The following is a 22,316-nucleotide window of genomic DNA, read 5'->3' on the forward strand; positions in this document are numbered from 1 at the left end:
ATTTTCGTTTTCTCGTCCTTAGAAACAGGGAATAAAATTTCACTCTACAGGTGAGGTTAATTTAGTGTTTAAAAAAGATGCTCTAGAAACACTTTCGCTCATTATTTTTTTACAACTGACTTTGGGCGACGGTTAAAAAGATAAGAGGAAACATCATTGGTTCTATTCACACCCCATGTCGGTCTACGGGGATGATCATTCAGAGCTCTGAAAAAGACGCCGTGGCGAGAATTTTCCGATATTAACTGCTCCCTAACATTCAAAACAATGTCAACAGCAAAACAATGTCGGAAAATTGTCCTTTTTCAAAAGCAATTATAGCATTAAAGCCAGCGTTGGTTTAATTTGCATCTCTGTTGATAAGTATTGAGCTCGATTTGTTTTACTAAATGTCTTTCGTGCAAATAGATGGACAGGCACAAAAATGCCACGTTCATGAAAATACAGTTAAATTTAAATTTCTCCGAGTTTATCCTATCTTCTTTCGCTTATTTGCGATACAATCGTATTTTATCATTCCCAATAGCGGTATTGATGTCTAAGTGTACATTGCCTCTGGTGTTTTGTGCTATTTTGGGCAAACATAATTATGGACAGGAGGTTGGCATTTCCTAATGAAGAAAAAAATATCCGAAAGCCTGATTCACGGAAACAGTTTCAAGAAAATTGATAGCAGCAAAAAGTGTAAAGACAACTGGACGTGATCCAAAACAAATTATCTCGAACGTTGAAACATCCGGGATGTGCCTCATGACGCACGAGCAAAGCGAGGTGTCCAGTGGAGGCCAGGGTTATAAAATTGAATTAACAAGCACTATCGACGAAACAAAGATCATTTTGAATATAAACAAATTTTGCGGGTTATGAAACACCTGTTCTAGAGGCTTGAGCTGCAGTTCATGCAATAAACAACTCATTCAAAGATTCCGCAGGCAATGAGTCTATCCTCAACTTAAGCGATATTTGACTTAAAAAGTTCGCAACATGCGGGAACAGCTGAACAATGAAGGGTTTGTTGAGCAGAAGATAAATTACACCGCGAGGGCGCAATATCTTCTCGCAATGCTTTTGGACACGATTCGACCGAGTAGACGCCACTTAGCACGCTATGACGAAGTTTATTTCATATCTTTATTGTTATAAAATATAGCTGTGAACGAACATGTTATTTGCCGAATTTTCATTCAAGGAACTAACATCCTGGAACGAGAAAAGCATACTATGCACCTTGACAATTAAAATGCCAAAAATAACGTTTCAGAATATTCCGTGTGGCAAAAGCAAGCACTATAGTCTTTTAGTCCAGGTGGAAAAATTACATCATTTCAGTCAGATTTGTATTTTGCTCGACAAGTCTTGCGTGCATGTTACTTTTTCTGAGTAACACGCAAGCTTCAAACTATGTTGTGGTTCGCTAAAAGTTTTGATGGATCATTATGTTTTGTTTACCTGTCAATTGAACCAGTAAAATGGTTTTTCAATTACCGCGAAAAAGGAAACTAAGCTATTTATATTTATCCTCTTGTGTTGGTTGGACATAACTCGCATTTTGGTAGAGAGGTTATCGGTCATTAATCGTAGATAAAGCAAGCCAGCCCAACTGAGTTGCTAATTCAAGGACAAAGACACCTTAGTGTGACTCCACTCATGCAAGCCTTTGTTTTCCCATAGAAGAATTCCGATTGGCAGAATTAGAACCGTGCAGAGCTTAAAAGGGGATTCCGAGTCATCGATAGAGCTCTTCACGGCTGTGAGCTCCGTTCAACAGACTCACCACGGATGCTTGTCGAATATTGAACGATAAACACCTGGTTAGAATTGTGTGTTTAAAAGTGAGAGTACAAAGAAAAACGAGACAATACAAGGCGCGCAGGACATCGTGAAATTCTGAATTTGAACGAAGAAACAAGTTATTGAATTGCTTTAGGGGGAACCCCACCACGACTCGGCTTTCACAAGGTAATTGAAATTTGCGATCACATCGGGACGTACTGTGGCCAACGCGGACCTTTGAATTGATTATCCGTGTAAAAAATGGCTAATCAAACAGAATCGACGACAAAACCGCTCAGCGAAGCAATACCTTTGGGTATCCTTGGCGTTTTAATTACATTGGAAAATCTCCTGGTCTGCTTTCTGGTGTATCGCTTCCGCAAATTGCGAACTTTCACAAACGGTTTTATAGTGTCTTTGGCCCTTTCAGATATCCTCTTTGGTGCTGTGTTAATTCCAGTGAACATAGCGGACCAATCCAACCCTGCCAATGGATATCTGGTGTCGCTTATTCTTTTCGCGAACGTTACCAATTTGTTTGCGGTAACGCTGGACCGCTATTTAGCCGTTATGAACTCGCTGCGATATTCTTACACGATGACTAGACATTTTGCCAAAATCTTGCTCACGGCCTGGATTTTACCCATTCCATTGAGCCTTCTACCGTTGATCTGGGGCAACGAGAAAGGTACAACTGCAGAAAAAGTCTATCTGTTCTTCATTGTAGGCGGTGTTGTAGTTCCTTACATTTTCATCCTGTTCGCCTACATCAAAATCTTCCGTGAAGTCGCGCGACAGGTAAAGAACCTTGCAAAACTTGCAACTTACGATAATCAACAACAGACTGCTCGCGAAGGTAAACGAGTCACTGGCGAGGGGCGCGTGGCTAGAGTTTTCGCTATGATAGCAGGTATCTTCGTTATAAGCTGGATGCCTGTGTTCTTCATGACCGCCGCGGATGCTTTACAAAGAGACGATATCATTCCACCTGTACTCTGGACAGTTTCGTGGTACACCATGACAGCAGGGTCGCTGTTGAACGCCGCGGTGTATGCGTTTTTCAAGCGCGACTTCAGGAACGCGTTTCTGCGTCTTTTCCGATGCCGCACGGTTTCTTTCGGTCGACATATTTCTGAGGAGGCTATTTCAGGCACATCACTAAACTGAACGAAATATTGGCGGTTTTGCTTTTAGATTACTAATTGTCCTGCTGTTTTTTCCTTTCGAATTTGATATGTTACTACGACTTGATATTAATATCTCGTTTGGTTTTTTGCGACCAGGGTGGCATAAATCTTTAAAAAGTCTTGTTTTTTTCTTTGCAGAAAAGAGAAAAATTGAAATATTTGTGTTACAGTTTTTGACTGGGCTGGTGACACCTTGATTCCCTATAAAGCTTTTATGAAATGAATTTAAAACTCAATATGAATTGTGATTTACTTTGAAATCATTCGTGTTTTATATAATCATAAGGAAAATACAGTTAGAAGCCTACATATTGGCACGATTTCTCTAAAACAAGAAATACAATTGCGAAATCCTAGATAGCTTTTCATTTTTGTAAAGAGTATTTAAAAAGCCTGTTAAATAGCCTTTGAACTGACATTTTGGTAAAAAATTCGCTAGAATATTAAAATCTGTAATGTCAACTGTAGCTAAACTACAAAAGAACCGCCGACTTAAAAGCTTGCTTTTTAATACAAAAATCAATACAGCATGTTCATGAAATAAACTGAGTTGGAGAAAGGTGGTATTGTGTATTCTTGCAAACAAACAAAAGCGAAGTATTTGCTCATGAACAGCGAGACAATGCTTTGAAATCATTACGGTCGACTTTAATAAATGATTGGCAAGGATTTGCCATGATTGCGAGATTAACTGGGATTTTTCAGCTCTTTATGCAAAGGAGGCCTCAATTGCTTAATTATCTCTACACATTGAAATGTTAACGTGATTAATGTTGGGTGGATTTTTTTGTATAAAAGATGTCAGAAAATAAAAATTATGTATTGTCTTCATGTCAGGTTTACTGTATGACTTCTTTCCGCCAAAAGCGAATAATTTTAATGAGAATGCTTCTTGAGATGCAGCTGAAAAGCCGTTGACTGGATCCATATTTCATTTCACAATTTCTTTGGGAAATGAATTTAACCGAGAATCTGCCCATATCATCCTGCGTTAAATTTTTTGGCGGTTTCCCAGACAAGTTACAACGCCTGTTTATGAATTAATGATTTCTTGTCGAAGACCAAAATATTGAATAGTCTAAAAAAAAAAAAAGATACGTACCTGACAATGAAAAAAACCTTCTTTAGAAATTACTGTAAGAAATACTTTTCTAGAGACTCAAATTTTGACATGTTGTTGACCCAATTTGTCACTTGAAATGCATATGGACGACCTGCAATCAAACGACTTGAAAATTGAAATTTTAACCAGTGTGAAAGGCCCTTTACCAGTAGGAAAAAAACGGCTTCTAAGAATACGTGTCTTCGAACTCATGTTGATGATTTGGGGCTCAAGAAAATAAATGTTGTCATGAATATATGATATTTTATTTTCGAAGAAGAATCACTTTTAATTTGTCAGATATAGTATTGTCAACTGACAATAGCTAAAGAGATTTTAGTTGAGCAAACATTTGGCAGTACGCCGGAATACATGTCTTTCGATTGCAGATTTACCATATTGAAAAGATATCACAATTTGGCATATCTTGGCAGATCGCAAGAGGTTAACAGGCGACACCGCGAAAAGTCGCTTTATATTTTTTTGTCATGTCGACATTTGACCTTTAGGGGACTTTGTGTCAATATGATTGCGAAAGCTATTTTTCATTTTTTTATCTCCGTAGAACAAAGTAAATAAAAACTATGGATATTCCTTTTGACCAGAGATGCAAAATCCCACCTGCTTGTCTTTGAGTATAAACGATGCCTTTTGGAAGGAAATCAAATTAACTTTAGGTTGAAACGAACTCGTTGAAATCAGGGTGCGCCATCTCAAATGCAAGTCAAGTTTGATATTCTTTGAACAAAAACAAAAAGTATGTCTGAAAATTAAATGTGCCACGTTCTAAAAAGGAAAAAAAAGCCTTTTCCAAGCTACAAAATGCAATTGTTCCCTCGTAGAATTCAAATGCGGGATGTAGAGGTTCCATAACCATTAAAATACGGATTTCCATATGGCCGGCTTATTCTGTATGAAAGCGTACTAATTACATAAAGATTGAATTAAATATATTTACCATTATTCAAGATAGAAATTGCCAAAAAAGCCACCAGAGAGAAAATAACTCACACTTATCAAAGAAAAGAATTTTAATTAATCGTTAGGGATTTCCATGAAGATTCTCGACTTCTGCGAGGGTGTTCCAATACCTCCCCGACAACTGTTGTGGTTTTCTGTAAAAGGTTTACATTTTCGTTCTCTTGGTACCGGTGTTATGCAGAAAGACAAATTATTTTTGTGGACTGAAAAGATAAACAAAAAACGCAAAAGTGCTGTGTGACTAGCGGCAGCCGTTTTTTGTTCGGAATGTAAACAATCCAGTTGCAATTAAGATGGAGTGTGTCTGATATGGGGAGGAAAGTTTCCAATTCATTATGATGACTAATGGAAGGATCTTGAAATGTGCTGGTCTATGAAAAAGCGACTTTGGCACTTCTGTCATTAATATCTTCCTGGGTTAATCTATGATTTCAAAACTTTGACAAAAATATCTTAAAACGTTCGGCATTTCTGCTTTTCTTACAAATTCATGCGAAACAAAAATCTGGAAAAACGATTTAAGGAGGGGGGGCAATTCGTCTTGTCGCCCATAAAATGCTCTCAGCTTCTCGCTAGTTAGTATCATGTTGACAGGATAGCAAAACGTTCATGAAGATACCAGAATAATAAACTAAACGACGGTATCAAGTGGACAAACATGTCAACATCACTCACCAAAATTCAACATTGTCTCACAGTAAGCAAAAATTAAAGCGAGTAGGATGCGACCTTTTAAACACGAACTACTTCTATATAAGGTCATGAACAGACTATGCCATACTGATAACGCTGTCAGACATTAAAATTTTTTTATGAATTTTCTGAAAAAAAAAGAGTATTAAGAAACAGAAGGAGAAACTCGGTAATTATTTTGTAAACGGTGTAGTATGATAATTTAGGAATCATAATTGTCCGTTTTCCCCAAAAGCCGTTTGTAAAACGCCTCGAGAATACTCGATCCGTTTACTGCAGAGAAAATGTTTTAACGCCATAAACTAAGGAAATATTGTAATCTCATAATTGCTAACTTTTCTCGGATGAAGAAAGTTCTTAGAGTTTAGATTTCCTTTGAGATTTCTGGCATTTATGAATTGATCTTAATTTCAAAGTAATTTAATTTTGAAAATATAAAAGATTAATGTGAAAGATAAAATCCCTGTAGTACATTCCTACCGTTGAAATGATATGAAGACGGGTCAAAAGCTATTCGAATATGGAAGATTAGGAGCTAAAAGCAAAGTTAATTGCATGGATCACCCACACTTCGAATTAAGATTTAGATGAAAAGAATTGTCTAGGAACTCTGACTTTGACAAATTACCGTAATTTCAGATATAATTTAATCCTAAAGCTTTGGCTGAAAAAAAAAAAAAAGTGAATACTTAATGAAGGCAAATCATGGGCCATCCGGATATGGAAGATTAAATGGCAAAACCAGAGTTAATTGCATAAATCACCCCCTCATAGAAATAAGATTTAAAAGTAAAGAATGGAACTCTTAAAGCATAACGAAAAACATCCGCCTGATAAAACTCGGATTAGTGTGTTTATCAGACGACCTGTTCGGGCAAGGTGTGTTCACATTGGATGTGATTGATGTGGTTGCTATAAGCCTGATAACACTATCGTTAAGTATAAGAATTTCACTTCAATTTAGGAAGCGCTTTATCGAATGATGAATAAGTCATTCAGCGTACTCATTCCATTTTGTGGAGTCTCCGATTAAGCCGCATGAATAATAATAAAAAAAAAAAGGATAAGAGATTTCCAGATCTTAAAACTGTTACAGTAGTATCACACAGCACAGAATATAGAATATAAACATTTATTCAGGAATTAGAAAACGATTGTGAAACGGAAAAGTGAAAAGTCGTTTAAATTACCATGAAACTTATTTTCGTCATCAAATTATCTTCAATTGTAGATTATTTTCATATCGCATGTAGAGTGAACTGGCGTAGTGCGGTGAAACAAACCTTACGACCAATTCGAAATTTGCTCTCTTAATTGAAAACCGTAATGTTAAAATCATTTTTTAAAGAGCGCTTAATGCAAGAATAACTGGTCTGGGGATCGACACTGGTGATACTCGTTAGAACCACAACCCAGAGTAAAAAAAAAAAAAAAGAGAGTAAGGAACCTTCCCTCTTACGTTGCAGGCAAACGAAGTGCTTACTCCAGAAAAGCGGGGCATTCGAAGTTCAGCCTGAGGTTTTTGCCACTTCCCTCCACTAGTCAACTATAAATAAATATATTCCCCAGCGCATAGTTTTAGCCTTAGCTATGAATGATCTAGGTTGTCTATCTCAAAATGACCAAAGGCAGAAATTAATGTGACATATGAAACAAGGAAAGCAAGGTAGTTATGCTGCGCTGTCGAAAAGATGAAGTATCGTGTGACATGTTTGAGTACCTGTGAATTTCTCCGTTCATATCAGCCGGATGAATCAGTTTTAAAAGCACTGGAAGTGGTTTTGTTTTGAAAATTGGAAAAGATCCTCAACTTAAGTCTTATTAAAGAAACAACAACATACTAAAAATACAAAGGCAAAAAAGCAACAGGAGCAGCAACTGAGAAAACACGATAAGATTTTTATCAGTGACAGTGTAATTTTTGCTTTGAACGATGTCTTTAATTTCTAAATTCCATTCCTCATTGAACCGAAGGAGATAACGTGAATAGCTGTTATCAAACTAAGCAATCGCTTAATCGCCAAGCCTCACGGCTGTTCTTGACCTCTGCAAAACTACGATGTAATTGTCAGGATAAGCTGTAGTAAATTAAATAGAGCTGATATAGGACAAAAACTCGTATACAACTGAAAACTTGTCACCGGCTGGTCTCTTTTTGGGCGAGCAAGACCTAGCAGGTGGAAAAATAAATTAGAGAAAATTCTAGTTACAGATGAAAGAAGGGGTGGCGTAATATGCTAAATTCTGAAAATTAGAAAAAGCTTTTAGCAAAAGCCAATTTTAGGATGTTTACAGCTTTAATCTAAGGTGCTTTCTATGTTAATAATTTATTACCACCTACGAAACTCTAACGTTCCAAACAACGCATTTCAGAAAGGGCGTTCTTCCGTTTCAGTTTAATGTGAATTTCATCTATCATCTCATATACTCGCAGATACACCAAGATAGAGAGCTAAGATTCTGCCGAGAGAACTGTGCAAAATTTTATTAAAACGGATGAATTTTGTAGACGCTTAAATAAGCCGAACAGATCAAACAAAAGTTTCAATCGCAGAGCAACGTACTTTAGACGACTACGATAAAAGAATTTTATTTCAATGATATTTTTTTATACTTAATGTCGGAAAACATTTAGTTTCAAATTGAAATTTGTGTGAACGTTTAGTATTTTATTTTTATTTAAATCATATGGAAATATCTCGACGCATTTCTTATAATTTGAAGCATATGGTGAATAACACTTTTTTTTGGACTCACCGACTCTAGTCTAAATTAAATTTTATGGCGTCAAGCACACAAAAGTGCTTAATTAAAACTCCGTAAGGCATTTAAGTATTTATTCGTCCGGAAGACAATTTTTTTTTCTGGGAATTGAGTTTTAGAAAAGAAACAAAGGAAACGAAAGAAATTACAGTTGCTTTAAAAATATCAAGATAATTCTCTGAGAGACTTCCCTCTTTCGGATGAGCAAAGACTGTCGAGTTACCCCTGCCAACTCGACTGGGAGACTGTCGAGTAATATTGACTTCGCCTTGGGCAAATAACCGCTAGTTAATTCGCTGAGGCTAGATAAAAGTTTTGTATCGGTATAATATGCGTAATCATACTTAAGAATCAGCCTTGTGGAGTTGGGTTAACCGAAACTTTTCCTGGCTTTAAAAACAAGATAATAAGACGAAAAGGTAGAAGAAGATATTATGATACACAAAATAGTGAGATGAAAACATCATCCCATGAGTTTCATTTATGGCCTAGCAAGTTGCTAGTACGTGTTTACATTAAAAAAATGTTACATTATCGGAGGAATAGTACCAGAAATTGGGCGTTGAAATATGTTTCTAATCGGAATAAGATTTTCGACGTATTTAGATTTATATGTCTTCACGAACAACTTCGTTCGTCTTACTAGCAGTCCGAAATTGTCAAAAGTCTGCTCCCAGCAGCTCCTCAAGAGGGATATTCATCGAATTCTGGACTGATTGAAAGGCTCCCTCGATCCAGCCCTCTCGCGGATGATAAGCCTAACTGACTATTTGATAAGCCTAACCTGTTTTTCTGTGAATTCTTCATTTGAGATATCTGAGAAGCTTCCGGTAGGGCTGCCATCTTCAAGGACAACTAACAGGACTGGAAAAAATAGCCAGGCCTCACCTTAAGCGGTTGTTCAGCGTGAAAAAAAAAACACTGCTTTTAAGACCAGCTGTAGATCGAATGATAGAAGACAAAATAATTACCAAATAGAGCGGTTCAACGACGCTCTTTTTGTCACACCTATCACTATGGCCTGGATTCGGGAAAGCTTATTCAAGTAAGCGCCCCCACCACCCCTGCCGTCTTGAATCTAACTTCAAATTTTAAAGTAAGATATGCGGTATATTCTTAACTTATTGGTATAACATCACATGACTCCCTGCGCTCGCCAACAAATCGGAAATTCAAGTTACGGATGATTCAGTACTAATAAAGGATAAAAATAGTCTTGATAAAGATGTTCGCGTAATTCAGCACTTTAATGTGGACATGGCGTTAAAAGAAGGACGAGCAAACCATACAAATGAACAAATAAAACTTAAACCCTTTAGACGAAGTCATTTTCTTACTGGATACGCATTCAAAAAGCATTTTAAGTAATTATCTATGCATCCGAACCCAAAGCGCCAGGTTTTTATCCTCAAAAAGTGAAAAGGTAAGCTAGGAAAGTAACGAACATCAGAACGTTAACTTTTCCAGCCTCTAATTTGTTCTCATTACTAGACTGCGCTCCGACCTCAAGGCCTGGATCGTATAAAATCTTGCTAGCAGCCTTCGGAAATCGGAAGATAAATTTTTGTTTGTTTCCGAGTTCCTTATACTTAGGATATTCACCATTTCCAGGCATATCCATCACAACATCGTCCACCATCACCTGCAACAAATATAGCAGGCCAGGTGATTATCATCAGTGGTATTCCTGTGTTTTGCACCTCTTGCCTCTAGGGGGCCGAGGGGAAAGACACGCCTGACACGCCCTCTACACTCTGCCAATATTGCAATTGTAGAGTCCTGGGACTAGTGCGATTATCACGTGACTCGGAATTGTGTACAAAGTTGCGTTCTAGCCATGTGTGTGTTGTAACTCAGAATTTATACTGTGTTTATGTATTTAAGACACTACAGTATTAGCATGACATGACACCGAGTCGAGACTCAACATCCCCCAGGGATAGAGGATGTAATTCCGAAAACCGTCACCCCATGTTTTAATTTAAGTCAAGGGAAAATAATGGGACATCTCTGTGCCAATTGTGTACAACAAAAATCTAAATGCACCCCTTCTCACCTTATGACAAATAATTACATGAATTGACAAATATAATTGGAGTACTTCGTGTTTTGAGTAAGAGCTGGAATATATGATTACTGATATATATATATATATGTTAAGAGGTAAGTAAAAAGTTAATCAGGAGTATTTTCTATGTATAAAATTATACAAAATAAGCAACACCAGGACTCATAATATAAGCTTATTAGCCAAACACTTCCTATCCTAAGTACCATTGGAAGCATGTAAACTTGGTTATAAGTGGTCTGGTGCTAACCATAATGATCACATCCAAAGGATTAATAGAATCGACATGTAGCCTTAATCTTGAGTAACTTCTCTCAGGCTAGGAGACTGCTTCAAAGAACAGCTGTTCTTTGTTCACTTAATTCATAGATACATCGAGGTAAAGGAGGTCGTGGGCGTATGTTCCAAGACCAAGACTTATCAGTAAACTGATAGCCCATCTGACATTTTAAAATGGTTTTCTTGGCTAGTTTATGTTTTTTTTTCTTCACAGAGAAATTTAGTGCATTTCGCCCGTGAACTTATAATGTTTTACCTGTGAGCTGAGCATCATGTCTGATCCCCCTCCGATATCAAACTCTTTGGGACATTTGTTGTACTTCCCCCTTTTGAAGCACCTGGGATGGTATTCCTGTGAACCTTTTTCTTGTCCATCTCCACCGTTATGGTTATGTCCCTCTCCTCCTCCATGTCCACCGTGTCGTCCGGCGCGAGCTTTTTTTAATAGCTTTTCTTTTTCTTCTTCGGAACGAAACTTTGGTTTTCCTCTACTTTTGATGACTAAAGTGACATCTATAAATTCTCCTCGATCAGCACTCTCGCAGTCATCACTTGAATTGGAGCAAAATTTCCAGTTTTCAATCTGAAAAGAAGAGATAGTTAATGCTGAAGTTCTTCGCACATCTCCGTCCGTGTAATGCAAATCGTGCTAATTCTTTCGACGAGGGCGCTAAGCACCAACGGACGTCGTGCTCTCTTGGAGAAAACCAAGGTTGGAACGGCTGAAGTCTCCCAGAAAAACACTTAAATAACCCTTTCCGTTTGAAAGGCGGTGACTCTTGGGAAAAACCATTGGTAGACTTCTACGTGTTGGTAAGTGAAGGGATTGCACCATGGTGGATTTTAGAAATTTTAAGCAAACATTGTAGCTAGTAAATCTGCAGAAGACTAGGGAAATTAAGGGAAGAACAGGAGCCAGCTGGATATTATGTACAAGAATTTGTGTTGATTTGTCAGCGAATAAAACCAGACCGTGATCTAAAACATATAAATGACTAAGCTTCTTAAAAATTCCCTCGGCGTTACAGATCAACAAGAAATAAATTCCGTAGCCTGAGTGCTATCAACAGTGAGCCTGCTTTCCTTTCTTGCACTTAAGAATTTGATCCAGGAAAATTTCGTGGTATAAATAAGCCTTATATTCTTGGCAAGTCTTACCTGTTGGTGGTAGGAATGGGAAGTTGGTGTGAGGGAGAGGGGTGAGGGGAGGGGGAGGATGAGGCGCCCTTAAAGCTTTTGTTTTGAATTATCGATTGAGCATAGTAAAAATGTCTTGGTGTAACCTTCGACAAAATTTCATGTTTTCAGTCGAGTACAATTCTCTGATCCTAATCTTCATACTATTAGCCATACCTGAATGTTAAACTTGAGCATGCCCTTCCTCATCTCTGAAGTCTCGTTCCCGAACGTGATGTTTCCAAAATCTTCAAACATGTACGCCAAAACCGTAAAGGTTGCATTCGGCCCGGGTAGAGAAGAAGAGAAATTGAAATTTTTTGCATGAAGCCCTTGATACGTTACATCTTTCAAGCCGGCAAAATTAAAGTCTTGACCAGCAAACGAGTCAAATTGATGTCCTTTCCGCCCGGCTTTTCCAACCATGTTACCACCACTGTTCTTCTCTTGCAAACTGTCGAACTCAATGACGATGCGATCGACGTTTTTCTCGCTATAATCTTGTATTTTCCCTTTCTGAGGACGAGCACACATGATTTTCCCTGAACGGGCAACAGCTTTACAAAACACGCCACCTGAACCCACCTCCATGCCATCTGCGGTGTGACCTTCATCGGCATGACCGGCCTCAGGGTTTGCACCTGTGTGAAAACAAACAAACAACTTTATCAAAACAACAATCAAAACAATATCAGACTTGAAATGGAAAGATAAAATTGAACTACACCTGACAAACTAAGTTACATCCTCAATTTTATTCAATGAAAAATGACAAGATTCTAGAGTTGACAGAAACTTGAAATATCAGTGAGTTTATGTTTTCGTTAAAAGGTATAACCGCGAAGCCGAGTTCAGCAAGAAAGAATAGGCCAACGAATCAATTTACTAAATTTTCTGTATGATAATAAAAAATGGAATGGAACTTCACATTCTTTCATCCAATTTTGATAAATGCCACAACGGGTATTATGTGAAGCATAAATAAATCTAGACTTCCATAGCAAGTGATCACTGAGTGCATTGACCTGGAAATAAACAAATATTACATTAGCTTGAAGTGGTAGCGGTTGAAGAGTTACGAGAATTTGGCATATTCAGCACCGCGAATTACTTATAGCCTTCTGTCGTCAGGAGCTTCAAAAATATAGATTCCAGGCGTCAAAAATAGTTCCAAATGAACCTGTTTTAACCGTTAGATAAATTCGAATTGCGAATGCAACGCTTGCATGACGACAAATTCTCTCAATTTAATACAGTTTAAGACCTTTACTAGAGAAAGCAGCCATTTTTCGCTTGATTTGCTTAGATAATGAGAGGAAATCTTTCATTTCTGCTTCCTCATAAGGAAGAAAAGTCTGAAAACAAACAACTCAGAACAGTAGAAAATTTGAATTCTGCATCTGGTTTCAATTTACAGCAAACGTAGAGCGTGTGTAATCATTGAATGTGTTTGAAAGCAAAATTCACTTACCCAGTAACAAACAAAAGAAAACTGCTACGAGTAACACGCCTGTCATCATTAAAGAAAATTAGATGATATTGGCAGATTATCTGTTTTAAAATTTCAGCGATGGCGCCAGTTATGGAAAATGGCCGTGTTTGGCCGTAAGTTGACGTAGTTTTCGTCAAAATCATTCCCAGTCTCAACTGAGGATTATTAGCAAGAGCGCCCTGGCCTGAGGGAAGTCCAAAGACGCGGCATTACTTCTTTATTTATTTACCTCTGTTTTTTCACAACATTTTTATTTCTATCAAAATGTTTGCTGTAAGAGAAGATCACTTTTAATATTAAACTAGTCTAACGTTTCAAGAGCTAAGTAAAAGCTTTGCGTACTTTTGATTTACAATTAACTATTTTGCTGTTACAAATACTAACGTTAGATCAGCATTACAATAACAAAGTAAGAAATAAAATCGAGGAATAAAAAAAAATTAATGAATGGATGAATGAATAAATGAAACACGCACTTTGGACCCCTACTGCACGATTTGTTGTCCGTCGTTATCAATTCTCGCTTCTTCTTTTAATTTATTTAATTTTCTGATGAAGTTTTCTTTTTCATGTTTGTCGTAAAAAAACATTACAGCACCCCGACTTACTGTCGCGTTGCCAATGACAACCGCCTTTTTTTCTTTGCAATAAAGTTATCACCCTAGATATTTTTAATTGACATGGACTCAAATATATTGTATTTTGTTGTGGTCTGTTTTTGATCGAAAGGGTTGTTAAGGTGTGATGATTTTTCATTTGGCCGCGAACTTGTCATTATTAATATCAGAATCGAGACTGTCAAAAGTTTCCGGCATTATTCTGAATGATCTCAGCTTTTATCTACTTCAACAAGGATAATGCGTTGGGAATCGAGGAATCTTCACGTTGCAGCATCTAAGTACACAGAAAATAAACATGCAAAAAAATGCCTCATTTTTTTCGTGACATTTATCAATTATTACAAGAAGCAACGGTCCCATAACAATCAGTGACTTCTAGAGGCTATCATTTTACTGTTTCAATTTATCTTAATTTCTCTACTTTTACTTTTTCTCAGTCCTCTACATGGTGACTTTGTTATTTCGTTGTTGGAGGCGGAGTTTGTCGGCATCGAACCGGGTCGCAAGAGCGTTATAAAATGATTAAGTACATTCAAATCATTTATAACAAACCGCAAAGTGTCTTTTAAGTGTGCACAGAAATGATGTTTCGAAGGCTAAGCCCTTGGATTATCGTTCTAGGAAGAAACCTTGAGACAATACCCCGCGCAATGATGTTATTCTGGGTTGGTTCTTGCACGCAATTTTTATTTACTTAAATATAACAAATATTGAAATATCATTAGAAAGTTTGCCTAATCCTTTTTTCTCCACATCACGGTTTAATGAGGAATCATTGCGTGACTAAATTCTGCATTATACAAAAAGCCTTTATATTTATATTTGTTATATTATACAGGTTCGGGAGAGATGGGATCTCACGCTTAAGATGGTTTTTTTAGGGTGGCCATGAATTTCGATCTTTTATGCGTACATATTGCCTTCTTGGTCTCAAAATTTGAGTAAAAATTGCACTTCCGTGCATATTCTGATAAAGCTCTGTGGGTCTACATAGTAGCCTCTATAGTAGATAGTAGTTAGAGACGCGAATTTTGAAAATTTCTTGATAGTATCTTTGTTTGTAGACACCTTTCGTGTCCGTGAAAATGTAACTTGTTTCGCAAAAACGAAAAGGGAACGCTTTTCATTGTTTTTCCTTCATAGCGATTTCATTTTCATTCGCCAGAAGTGGCTTCAGGGTCATAGCAGGTGTATCACGCAACCTTGAAAGCTGAAAGTTCAAACAATGTCTGATATAAGTCGACCCATAATTCAGGCTTCATGTTAAAAGCCTTTGTGCTTTTATAAAATTGGATAATAGAGGCAGATTATCAAAATAGCAACTTTTTCTTGGTACACAAAAAGGATTGTAGACATTGTGGCTATGGCAGACTGTCCGTGCAAATTTTCTCAAGTGAAAGTTTCCAAAATTATACATTCCATCAACAACAATATTGCTTCAACAATCACTTCCCTTTGTTCAAATAGTCTCTGGGCCAAAACAATCGAAACCAGAAATAAACGATTTTAATTATCTACACGCAATTTCATCACCCACTGAAGAGAAGAGAGAGGATTAAGAAAAGATGATAACAAATTAATGTTGTGATGTGAGCAGTTACACGCTCCTCCTAAAACTCTTTTTTTTGATCGGTTACGGTCGAATGAGAATGTGGTACTCAAATGTTCACGACATTTTGAAAGGAGCAGCAAATATATTGATGATGCAAACGGCACTCAAACACGAATATTACCAATTGAAACGTCACAAGATTCATGCAGTTTCCAAATAAATACAGGTGAAGTTGTAGTTTCTTTTTTATATCTCTCTCTGTGCGCGGTGACGAAAGAATTTGCTGCAATCGTGTGTTGAGAGCCAAGATGTTTCGTTCACGCTTCTCCTTGTTATTCGTCTGTTTTGGTAAGTAGTTTCAACTAACATGCTGGACGAAAGTAGGATGAAACGATTAATTTCCCTTCTTCATGAAAAAATGAAGTCGCGCAGCGGCACGGGGAGCTGCGAGCCAAAACTGGGTAGAACGATGGTCATTTATTAAAATGTTTATTGAATGTGTTAGGTCGGGCCGTACGGGAAAATATTTAGCTCTCGGTCATAACGCAAGGACGTCGCGGCGCTCAGTCAGTTCGCCATGACTTCAAGTCAAATAGTTTCCAGTCCAGCCTTTCCACTCAGTCAATATGTACATGTCATTTATCGTGCCTCTTTCTCCGTTTTTGGATCTCGTCGGTTTAAAATCTGCCAGCGATATAAACTATCGAGTGCAAATTTTTCGTTGACTTTACAAGCGTTATTATACATTAAAAAAAAAATGAAATTCGGCAGTTCCATTAATTCAGTAATTCAAGCAGCTTTGAAACACCATCACTCGATCGGTTTTTAAACCTTTACGGAAACCCTTTGATTAGCCTTAAAAGAGTAGTTCGGAAAACTCAGGAGACCGTTTTTCATTCGAAACCTTTCCCGCCTCTGTCTCTCCCTTTGGGAGAAAAGCAGAATGGGTTAACGGTGTCATAACAAAAAAAAGGAATATTGTTTAACCTATCAAAATTTATGTGGATTCTGCTCGTTTGTTGATTGGGTGACAGGAACAAATCCTAGTATACATTATCTGCTTTTCCCTGAAACTTAGATAGAACGATTGAAAAAGGAAAAAAAATCCTAAAATTTTAAAATATAAATCCATGTGCTTCTGACATAAGTTGGCGGATGTTATTTATTTGTTGAGACGAACGACGAAAACTATACAAAGCGCATGCCATTTTTTCAGCATCAGTTGAATAAGTGAAGTATTTTGGGAATTTATTCATGACAATAAGATGGTTAAGCAGGATGATTTACTCCGTCCATGGCAGCCATGACAGTTCACCTTGAGCTATATTGCAAAGTTGGTTTGTACGTTTGACAGCACAGAACTGTTCTGTTTATTGTAAGCATTGAATGTGCAATGAATTGAATTTTTTTAGCGTGAACGCTCACTAATTTTGTCAAACGATTAACTCTCATCTTAGACCAATTATGATATTCGATGGTGTATCCAAGTGTGTATATCGTTTTGAAAGAAATGTTTTCATGGAATGCTGCTGAGTCTCTTCGAGGCCAATATAATTTTTTGTTCCATGTCGTAAACCAGCTTATAAACTCGACCTCAACATGCTTTACCCCAGGAACATAAACATTTACATCTTCAGTCACTAGTTCATCCCGATATTCGGAAAACCTTAGTTAACTTTATAATGACTATTAAAGAACCGTGAAAACTTTTTTTGTAAAAGGTGTTTCATTTTCTCAAGGTTAAAAACTGAAATAATTTTCATATCAATGCCTTCACAATTATCCCCGTTCCTGTACACAATCTCTTGGCGTCTTGAAAACGGCTTCCAGAAAATTAGTCACATAGCTTAGCAGACTTGTGTTTGCGTCTCTTTGTTTCACGAGCTCCTGGTAACGCGGTTAAGAATTGGACCCAATCGGCAGATTTTGAATACAACGACAAAAAAACAAACAAACAAACAAACAAACAAACAAACAAAAAATACTGCTAAGCTGCAGTCACTACTATTTCCAACTTGGTCAAAAGAGTTATTTACCTGATTCACTTGCCGAATTGTTTACAGCTGTCCTCCTTGCGACATCCTTGGCTGACGAAGATGACGTAGACATGGCTGCCAACACCGTTACAATTCGTGGAAATGATACGTCGGTCAGAATAGAAGGCAATACAGGAACAATAAGGGCAGTTCATCATGAGAAGGATGACGATGACGAAGATGACGATGAAGATGAAGGCGAAATGGAAGATTTTAGTGACGACAATGAAGGTGTTTTGACTTTTCAAATTGACTCACTGCAGGAAATAGACTCGGCTGGGAACCCGGTCGGTCTGACGGGGCCATCAAAGAAAAAACATGGAGTGAGCTCCTTGGTATCTCAGATTGAAAAGTATACCTTCACACAGTTGGACAACTCGTCAACTTATCAAGGAATCCCTGTCAAAAATGTCAACCTGTCTGTGCACCTCACTGGTCCCAACGCCAGCGTTGATCTGCAAGTGATGCTGTTTTTGAGGGATGGAAACGTCACGTTTGGAAACGAGACATTTTCAGTGAAAAGTGGAACCTTCAAATTCAACATCAAGGTACGTTTGGTATTTAGTATGGCTATGATAAGGCATAATTTTCATCTGTGTGGGTTACGCTCGCAATACCACATTAAAGTGGGTTTCGGAGCGCAGAACACTTCTAACGCTCTTTTATGTTCAGCTAGGCCAGAGATGGGGTGAGATCACTTAAATTTGCTGAGGTACAGTGACACTTAAATACCCAGGGTGGAGAGTTCTCCCGGCTTAGAGTTCAATAAAGCCAAACCAAAACAATAAAAAAAGCCAATCAGAACGAAGGAAAATGTCTCATGGAATCAAGGAAAACGCAAAAAAAAAACAAGCAAACCGCCAGAAGCGCGGGAAAACGCGAGTGACCGAATCGCGATTAGATCGTGAGGCCTGTGATTGGTTGAGAGGATGGCGTAAGTTTTCCTGACCAATCACAGAGCGAAGCTAAGCAAAACCAGTGCAATCTAGAATTACGCTCGACCTGACTCGGTTGGAAATTTCTTTGTAGTATCGATAATTTTTACTCAAGCGAATTTGAAAAACGCCACCAAATCCCATAAACCTCTCAGGAACTGAAGTGAATCTATCAAAGCTAGCTAGTTAGCATCTCAACTTTTGCATGCAAACGAGCTTTACTAATTCCATGACAGGTTAGTGACTGGAAGTTCTGCGGCGGAAATTCTGACATTTGTACTAAGAACAACCAGAATGAAACTGGCCAGTACCTTGATCTTGCACTCAGCATTAGAAGTCAGGCAGAAGAACCTGAAGAGATAGAAGAATCTGAAAACGAATCCGCCGAAATTTGCGTTAACGATGATCCCGACGAGAAAGACGACTGCCCTAAAATATTCAACATGGGTGGAAACTCGACCATGGTGCTCAATAGAGGGGTGAGTGTCTTTCGAATGACTAGACGTGAAATGCGTTCCTGGGGTCGAAATTCGGGGTTGCTTGTCCGGCTAAATTTAATTTGTTGTTACCCTCAGAAAGACTCTTCTATACCCTGATTGGCTCCAGCTATTCCCACAATTTATCAGATGAGCTCACAAGTCAGTCAAACGCGTTTTCAGCCCTCCCCGCCTCCATAAGTATTGGAAACGTATTCGTATTTGGTGGCTCGTTTATTGCTGTGAAAGAAAAAGCTGATGCGGTTGCTCTGACCTTCCTCTTGAAATATCTTATTGACAATTCCTGAAATAATTAAATTGTATTTATTTTTTCGGATTTTCCCGCAGGTGGTTACGGGTAACAACGACTACGTGGCATTTCCCACAGGTTACCCAAAGTTTGAGAACATAGGAGGACTAGTGAAGAAATTCACTTTCCGCATCCCACGGTTCAACGACACAGTCCTCATCGATCCTAGTGTCAATGTTGGTTCTTACATCCCTGCGGTTACTAATCCAACGAACAAGCCTGGTGGAGGAGGGCACAACGCTGGCCAATCACTGCATTTCGTTTCCTATCTTTTGTTGCTTAGTATGTTTGCGTCTCTGTGTTGCTTTTATTAATTGGTTTAGCAGACTCTTTTGCAAGGTTCATTTATAGTAGTTTGTTGCCTTTCCGTAGCAATCATAAACAACTGAAACTGATAATAAAAAGAACACCCTTCTGGTAGAATACAATTTTTATCCAGTGGCCATGGTTTTACATTACTATCCTTACCTGAGAAAAAAAACGAGTTACAAGTTTCTACCATAGTTAGTAGTCGTTCTTTTGAGTCTGTTGTTGTTGTTTTTTTTATATTCTTATTTCAAAAGGGGTTTTCTGGTCACTAAATCGGTCTCCAAAACATACCATAGAGGTTCTCATTACGGTGAAAACAATACAATACAACTCTGTTGTCCCTGGATACCTAAGTTAATAACATAAAGCTTTTATTTCTCTAAGAGTCTTCTCAAAGGCACTGAGAGGAAAGAAATGTTTATTTCAAATGTTTTTCGTTAAACAAAGGTCATATCTAAAAACTCATTTCCCGGTTTGATGAAATGAAAAGCTAAACTGGTAACTTTGATAAAAAATCCTCTCAGTTCCTATTTGCCTATTCATTTGCTGGAACAGATAACGATCAAGTACCTTATCTCAGTTGCTAAAAGAAATATAAGTTTACGATAATGAGAAAGCTATTAGTGGTAAACTTCCTGAAAACTAAACATCCTTATCTTTGATATGCATGGTTGCTATTAGAAACCGATAGTGAAAGCGTAATATATTTTGCCATACCCTCTGTGTGAACTAAAAGATAAATATACATTTGTGAGAGACAAGAAATGACGTAGGAAGTTTAAAATAGACGTAACATGCAATTAGCATATGTTGAAAGTAAAATATCCAATAAAACGATCACATTTTAGCACCCGCAGAAATATTGTTTGAGTCTATAATTCCGAAAGACCGTTAGAAAGATTTCGTGGCAGGGAAACAGTAGTTTGATTTTCCGAACGTTACAATCTTTTTTTTTTTTTCTTCTATAAACTGAATGCGATACATTGCTTTCGAGCTGCTGTCCAGGGGTTGATTGAGAAAATAGGGAGCAATTATTCTGAGTGCTGAAAGATATATTTTCATTTCTCTCGAGCTTCGGGACGGTTGACAAAACTGCATTTCAAATTTCGGAACTCTGTCTATGATTTCGATCTTCTCACTCAACAGAAAGTTTCAAGACCGATTCCCGTTCATCGCCCACTTCCTAGACTCATCTAACAGATTAAATAAAAGTCGAGATTCTTCTCTCCCAATTTTTTTTTGTCAACTAATACCGTGAACAGCGATTTCCTGGTTACAGAAAGATTACACGATTCAATAAGCCATTAGTTTGAAGAAGCAGATAAATAAACAGGCTCATCCTCGTTTCTTTAGTTTTGTTTTACCTGGTTGCCATAAGTAAATGATACTGAAAGAGTAACAAGTATTTAACGACCGTTATTTGAAGCAAACAACATCGTGCCGTGAGAAAATAATGAGATTCATATCAACCTTAAAATAGACATGATAAAATTTTCTGATCAATGGTCATGTTTTATAAAAGGTGAAATATCTTATATGAAACCGGATTATGGTGTTTTCTAGAAACATTCTTTCCCACAGACGTCTAGACAAGTCCGGATTTTGTCGGCAAATTCATTTCAGTCCTCAGCAAACATCAAGATTGGTGAAAAAGTTTCTTCGCGTTTTGAGCATTGAGAAGAGTTTCTTTTATTTCGTGGCCCGAGCAGTGCGATCCTAATAAACTCAAAAATTTATAAAGAAATATTTCTCTTTGTTAGTAGCAAAATCAACATCACTTGCGGATTTTGTTTTTCATTGGAAGGAAATGGACGAAAACTTTTGATGTTCATCAACAGTTTCGAGTTTGGTGAGCAAGCCTAAAATCATTCAAACACGTAAATCCCAGAGTTGATTAACACACAAATTCTCTATCCACGGATTTATTTTAAAAATAAAAGCTATTAGAAGGGGGAAACTTCAGATGATATCTTGGGACTGTTAAAGGGTGAGAACTCCACACGTTACAAAGGAAAAGAGAGAAGTTACAAAAAGAGACGAAAACTTAATGATATAAATTGTGTGTAAACAGGAAACTCTTCAACCATTTCAGTGATTCCTGTCTTTGCCACTCTAATTATCGTCACGTGACTTGCACAATGGTGGTTTTCGGTAAACAATGAACCGTTAAGGGTTTGAGTTTAATAGATTCCTCGTGCGTCGCGCGTATTAAAATACCCTATTTAAGCTACCTTTAAATTGTGTAAAATCCTCATACCTCGTCACGCGCTTTAAGAAATTTAACTCTACAGTGCGGAATGATGTAGCTTTGCTTTCTACCTGGTAGCAAAAATCTACTGTGTTGTCTGAGATTTCTTAGTTCTTTCAGTCTTGCACTTTTAATAGTCTTGTGAAAGTTCTATTGCGTGTCTGAGCCGCCTCAGACTGCACAACGTACATCAGATCGTAAGGCGTTTTTCTTTGTTAATGTGTTTCCAAAGTTTTACATCGCGTAAACAACAGAAATATTGCCCTAACAACGACCTTTATTTGGCTAAACAAGTCATTATCCCAAAATACTTGCA

General features: G+C 37.6%; 3 protein-coding genes across 3 annotated transcripts; 2 read left to right on the forward strand and 1 right to left on the reverse strand.

The window, feature by feature from the left end:
* Window positions 1-1,565: 1,565 nt before the first annotated feature.
* Window positions 1,566-3,746, forward strand: LOC131787587 (histamine H2 receptor-like). Its single transcript, XM_059104670.2, has one exon. It carries the CDS (start codon window positions 2,035-2,037, stop codon window positions 2,938-2,940), a length of 906 nt encoding a protein of 301 aa, XP_058960653.2. The 5' UTR covers window positions 1,566-2,034; the 3' UTR covers window positions 2,941-3,746.
* Window positions 3,747-9,737: 5,991 nt separating this feature from the next.
* LOC131787591 (skeletal aspartic acid-rich protein 1-like) lies at window positions 9,738-13,627 on the reverse strand. Its single transcript, XM_059104675.2, has 4 exons — window positions 13,494-13,627; window positions 12,200-12,663; window positions 11,103-11,429; window positions 9,738-10,141 (listed from the first exon to the last, which is right to left on the reverse strand). The coding sequence occupies exons 1-4, from the start codon at window positions 13,540-13,542 to the stop codon at window positions 9,908-9,910; spliced, it is 1,074 nt and encodes a 357-aa protein (XP_058960658.2). The 5' UTR covers window positions 13,543-13,627; the 3' UTR covers window positions 9,738-9,907.
* Window positions 13,628-15,896: 2,269 nt separating this feature from the next.
* LOC131787588 (acidic skeletal organic matrix protein) lies at window positions 15,897-20,594 on the forward strand. Its single transcript, XM_059104671.2, has 4 exons — window positions 15,897-16,034; window positions 17,750-18,270; window positions 18,894-19,136; window positions 19,482-20,594. Exons 1-4 carry the CDS (start codon window positions 15,995-15,997, stop codon window positions 19,755-19,757), a joined length of 1,080 nt encoding a protein of 359 aa, XP_058960654.2. The 5' UTR covers window positions 15,897-15,994; the 3' UTR covers window positions 19,758-20,594.
* The last annotated feature ends 1,722 nt before the right edge of the window (window positions 20,595-22,316 follow it).

The sequence above is a fragment of the Pocillopora verrucosa genome, chromosome 4 (genome assembly GCF_036669915.1).
Source record: "Pocillopora verrucosa isolate sample1 chromosome 4, ASM3666991v2, whole genome shotgun sequence".
In the NCBI taxonomy this organism is placed as follows: Eukaryota; Metazoa; Cnidaria; class Anthozoa; order Scleractinia; family Pocilloporidae; genus Pocillopora; species Pocillopora verrucosa.